A 6,000-nucleotide genomic window follows, 5' to 3' on the forward strand; every position below is an offset into this window, starting at 1 on the left:
TGTATAGGGAGGAAGTTGTCCCTGGTTTTGTCGCTGTCAAGTTGGGCATCCCATAATTCCTTTTCCCCATCCAAGCTATGACCCCTAATTAAACATCAAAACAAGACTCAAAGACTGTTCCTTACCTCTGAGGAAAGTGTGGAAGTTACTTGTGGCCTGGCTTTGCAGCAGTGGGGAACCTTGCCATCTGCAACCCCTACGAGGGGGTAGTGCTACATATAGAATAATAGTTATGAAGTTGGTATCACATTAACGATATGCTAAAATGTAGTCTGTGTGCATTTCTCTAGTATGGCCATGCATGACAGGTTTTCTTTAGCGTCTATTCTAGCTCATTGTATTGAAATGCAATGTTATTTAAAGTGAGATTTTCATCTTAGTCAGGGAAAAGTGACAGATTCCGCCACCCCTAAACACATACATAAACACCCACAATTTTCTCCTTTTCCTCCTAAGTTGCATTTCTTAGGCCTATTGAACCAAGTGCCTGGCCCAAGCATTCTCATGCAGGTAAAGCTGCCTTTTGGCTAGTATTTTACCAGCCTGGGCGGTACAATTTGCTTTGTTGTCTCTGTTAATAATAGCAAAGAGGTCACAAGGTCAGTACTTTTTCCTAGAAAAAGTAACATCATCACATGTGAGGGAAGGGAGCAGGTCACTAACCCTGTGTAAACACTGATATGGATCTTACACAGGGTTTAGACTTCATGATCCTTCAGGTAAATAAAGCAGTGGAAACGGTAAGTATCAGTGAGGGAGTCGACTTTCAGGAGAATCTGTCACTTTTGTACCTCCCAAATGTTCCAGGCTCTGTGGAACTGTCCCAGGATTTTAATACAATGCTTATATATCCTGTGTCCAAGAGTCAGTCACCATAACTCCTGTTCAAGCTGTAGGCAGACTCTATGTGATCTTATGCCCTACAGAGTCTGTATAGTCCCGACAGCAGAAGGAGAAGAGAGAACAACAACATTGGAAACAGACTCCAGAAAAAGACACGTTTTTTTCACTGACACTAATATTTACCCCCAACCCCGCTGAGCACTTTTGTCCTTCCCCACCTCCACTGAGAACTATTGTTCCTTCCCACCCTCCTATGAACGCTACTGTTCTCTTCCAACCCCTGCTGGTCACTAATGTTCTTCCCCACACTACGCTGGGAAATATTATTACCCTCCCAACCGCCAATGCCCATTATTGCTCTCCCCCACCCCGTACTAGTCATCACTAATCTTCTCCTCGTCCCGCTGGACACTAATGTTCTCATATTTTGTTCCCACTAAAAACCAGCTCTGGGGATTTTTCCTCCCACTTACCATTGATAAAGGGCATTTTGCGACACTCACTGATGCCAGGATATTTTTTCTTTCCAGGGACCACTGATTTCAGGGAAATGCCCCCACAGCTGATGCTTGAGAATATTTTTCCTCCCACTGATTAGGAATGTAAGGGGCTCTGTACTGTTGCACATTATGTAGTATGTTGCATTGTTTTGACTGCCACACTCTGTGCTGTGTTTACATAGAATTTGCGCATTCACTCTACAAACTACATAGTCATTACCAAAGTGCTTTCTTTTCCCAATAGTTGCTCCTTGCTGAGTAATTTGTAACTTTTTTAATTAAGTGCCTGTCAGTGCGGCCTCATCAGTGCAGGAAAAAACGTATCTATTTACAAAATTTTATAACATAAAACAAAAAAACTTTTTTTTTTTTCAAACTTTACGGTCTTCTTTTATTTGTGCACCAAAAAAGAAAAAACCTTGAGGTGATCAAATACCACCTAAAGAAAGCTCTATTTGTGGGGAAGAAATGACACAGATTTGGTTTAGGTACAGTGTTGCATGACCGCGCAATTGTCATTCAAAATGCAACAGCGCTAAAAGCTGAAAATTGGTCTGGGAAGGAAGGGGGTTTAAGTGCCCAGTATTGAGGTAGTTAAGGTAAGCTCAGACAAAATGATAGTTCTCGGTGTATGTTCAGTTTTTGTTTTTTTTCTTCTCTGTTAGATTAATATAGATGGGTCTCTCACACATAGTTTAGTAATTATAGAGTATGCTGTGGGTACATTGCATACATAATGTAGGTATGACTTTATTTAACATTGCTCCTTTAAAGAAGAATTCCAGCTGAAGCTTAGCTAATTTTAAATATGCCCCCCCCCCCCAAAACACCTATCCTAACTAACCTGTGAAAAAATATATATATATATATACTTACCTATTTTCAGCCCGCTCCACTCCAGTCATGTAATTCCCCACATGCCAGCCAATGGCAGCTGCAGGGGAATGGAGAGAAACTGTGAAACCTGAAATCAATGACACCACCCATAGGCTCCATGGTGCAGCTGTTGTCAGAAGTACTTCTTTTCCCCTGGACCGGCTGCTGGCTGACACAAGGGAGCCAGATCATGTAAATGGACCAGAGTGAGCTGAAAATAGGTAAGTATATACATCATTTTTACACAGGTTAGAAAGTATAGGTGTTAGGAGGGGGGGGGGGGGCTTTTAAGACTAGTTAAGCTTTAGCTGGAATTCTACTTTAACCCTTGCCCAATATTCACTGCACTCTAGCCATGCCCATTTTCATCACAGCACACTCCATGCCCATGTGTTCTCCATCCCAAGGTGTCCTTCTTTCTCATGTTCAAAAATTCGGAGGCATGCATATTGAATGGGTAAAAGGAGAGATTCTCTATAAGGTGTGCACATATATTAAATACCATCAATAGTAATGAATGATTTCAGCTTGATTTATTAATCATTTTTGGCAAATGAATAGTCAGGCCAGACCCTGAAAACGGAAAATTATATGCCCAAAAATGGATTGGTTTAGTGAAACTCCTTTGAACATTTAGACATTTGTCTGGAATACTTGCACAATAGTGTAAGAGCTGTAAGAGTAAGAGCTGTTTGATAACAATTATTCAAGTAAACTTTTCAGTTAGGATATTTCAAAATGTGATATGACAGGCTATAGTTAGAACCTCTGCCAGCTTGCAGTTTTCTGTGTGCCTGCTGGGGAGATTCATCCTCCTTATTTCTCCTAATGAGCATTGTCAATAGTGTAGAAAGTGATGGCAGATCCAAAATGTTAGACTTGCTATAGGAACAGGAAAGGGAAATCTTAAAGTGGATAAACCTGTTATTGTAACAACTATACAGAAGGAGACATTTCCTCACTTTGGAGAGATTTCCTGTTACTTCCTACGGTGTCTCTGTTACATGAAGTAGAGGGTAAAATTTCCCCTACAAGACAAAGACAAATAAAAAAAAAAAAAAAAACTATCATGGGTCTTAACTACTTAAGTCTTTTCCCTTCTCTACCCCAAAATTAAATCTTACACACGTTTTAAGGTTAAGCAATTTCAGAGTTAGGAGCAATACAAATATATCACACTTTTTCTGTGACTATACAAGCAAGCAAGCACTCTAAACCTGTAAAACAATTCCAATGTGTCTTAAACATTGCTGTAAAACTTTTGCAATACACCTTATCCCCTTTAATCAATTAATATTTTCTAGAAAAATTATCATTTTGTTTATCAATATTTTGCTATTAATGATTACATTAATAAATAATATTAATTGCAATGATTTTTTTGTGATTCATATTCACAGGAACTCTAAACGAATGTAGACAAATGTATCCATTTATACATTACTGTTCATTATTGTCATATCCATTTGGCATTAGACTTGAATAATTTATATGAATCTTGTTATATTTATTTGCACCATTTTGTATCTATATACTGACCTATATGCTCATTAGTTATAAAATACCTTTTTTCAAAAAATAATTTAAAAGTATACCATTTAATTGTATTGGGATTCTACATTCTCATTTCCTAACAGTGAAATTCATCAGTTAAAAAAAAAGGTTCCGGCATAAGTGAAACAGTTTAGAATTCTTATATATGTATAACAGTTCTAAAATCCATTACAAAACTCTAGCATTTGGAGGCCTATTAAATCAGTTAAACAAAGACTTTAGCAACACAAAAGATAAATATAAAATGAAATGTGCGTGCTTAATGCATACCTGGAAATAGGGCTTTCCTCTGTAAACCCCTCCAATAACTATATCAGAAGATGCCATGGCTCCATTTGGCGAAAATCCAAATCCAACATAGCCCAACGTTTCCACTTGAAGCAGAAAGGTAATGGTGCCGTCCTTGTGGGTCCAACTTATTTTATATTTACCCTGGGCATCCAGAACAGCACTATGACTATATGTCAGTAGATCCATGTTCACTGATGTAACAAATAGCAGTAGAATTGTGTATATATGCATCTTCATTTAACGTTTCCTCTCTGTTAGGCAGGATAAGAGGATTGTAATATTTTACCATTCAGCTCCTTCCCATTCACTATACTACTTAATGCTCTCTGCCTTAGCTTAGTAATGTGTTCTCTGAAGATTACAGGAAGAGAGTGCTGTGAGCTTGCACTGTTTGTCCCTATCAGAAAGAAATAAACATAGTTAAAGCTCTAGCCAGTCAATTATGTTCCTTACAAGCCTGAGGCAATGCTGTCTTGATGTATAGTGCTATTGGCATGCTGTTACAAGTGGGTACTCGTCTTTGTGTGGGAGAGAAGTTCCCTTTTGTATTACTGCTCTGTGCCAAAAATAAAGAAACCTTTAGAGCTGCAGAAGCATAAGCTTTTCCTATATCTATAGGACATTTTACCCCCTCTCGTGGTGAGATGGAAACCTGCATATGAATTTCAGAAATCACACACATTGTACTGTAGGTTTGACACTGCTAACAGGACAAAAAATATAGAAACAATATAACAATGTAAAATAACATACTGCAATGCAACAAAAAATATTTTGCAAATGCAAAGCAAAGTGCTTCTAACTAAAACCTCAAAAAAATCAAACCTTAAGGCTAAGTTCACCTTTGAAGGACAACAAGGTGGGCCAAACTAATGCTGGCCATACACTAGCAAAAAAGTAGTTCGAAAATCTGTCATTTGGTCTGTTCGTTTTCCGTAGAGTTAATGGGCACAAATAGAAAATCGATTTTAACTTTTCAGAGCTGAAAAATCGAAGGAACAGTTTGGAAAATTCTGCCGAATGAACGATAAATAGAAAGGTTAATGTGTTTCTCGCTCGAACTGTTTGCACTAGGCATATGTGACAAACTGAACGAAAAACTGATTCATTTATGTCCATTGAACGATTTATTGTTCAACATTCGGTCATTACATGATGGTACGATCGTCTGCTCTCATGGCCTATTTTTCGTTTTTCGAAAATGAGTTTGAACATTTTTTCGGCTAGTGTATGGCCAGCTTAAGTGTAGCAGGTAAAATCAGAAAGGGAATTTAATAAAAACATCAGAGAAAAAAGGCTACTCACATATTGTAAAGATCAACAGGCATGTATATGTAGCACTACTCCCATGGGAGCTGCTGAGTGTGGGTTCCCCTGGCTTACCATAAGCAACAGTAGACCATTCTGACATGTTTCCAAGTGTTTTTACCTCAGTCCAGTTTCTTTGCTTTTTGTATTTTTATTTGTAACTTGGATAGGAGAAGGGATGAGTGGGATACTCCAATAACTGAACTATGCACAAAAAGGCAGGGACTGTACAAAAAATGCTGACTGACGCTGGTTAACGCTGACTGACGCTGGTTAACACTGATTGAGCTAGTCACGGCTAGGCCGCTTACTATATTTCACCTTTGACTGTGAAAGAGTCCTATTAGCTTCCTAAGGCACTCCTTTCCTGAGGTAGCTGACTTTAATAGTAGACGCCCCCTTTAACCACTAATCTTCAGGGCTTTACAACTTGGCACCCCCTTTACTGTAACACTCCGGGTTAGCTGGCTCCTTGATCCCCTTGACCTCTCTGGAGTGGTCCCCTCTCTTAGGCAGACCCCTGGACAGATGCTTGAGTACTCATGATACTGTTTTTCCAGAAGTATTCTGCCCAGCAGCTCCACTTGGTCAGCACACTGTATCCTCCTGCAGCACAGCTCAACCCCTG

The 6,000-nt window shown here is 39.0% G+C and overlaps 1 protein-coding gene across 1 annotated transcript in view; it reads right to left on the reverse strand.

Moving 5' to 3' along the window:
• The window catches only part of MOXD1 (monooxygenase DBH like 1), a 106,166-nt gene extending 101,550 nt beyond the window's left edge, over positions 1-4,616 (reverse strand). The window contains exon 1 of the mRNA XM_082251985.1: positions 4,044-4,616. Within this exon, the coding sequence (XP_082108111.1) occupies positions 4,044-4,301 (258 nt within the window). The 5' untranslated portion in view covers positions 4,302-4,616. The remainder of the gene's footprint in view (positions 1-4,043) is intronic.
• Positions 4,617-6,000: the final 1,384 nt, after the last annotated feature.

The sequence above is a fragment of the Pelophylax lessonae genome (genome assembly GCF_965119305.1).
Source record: "Pelophylax lessonae genome assembly, chromosome: 3".
Taxonomy (NCBI): Eukaryota; Metazoa; Chordata; class Amphibia; order Anura; family Ranidae; genus Pelophylax; species Pelophylax lessonae.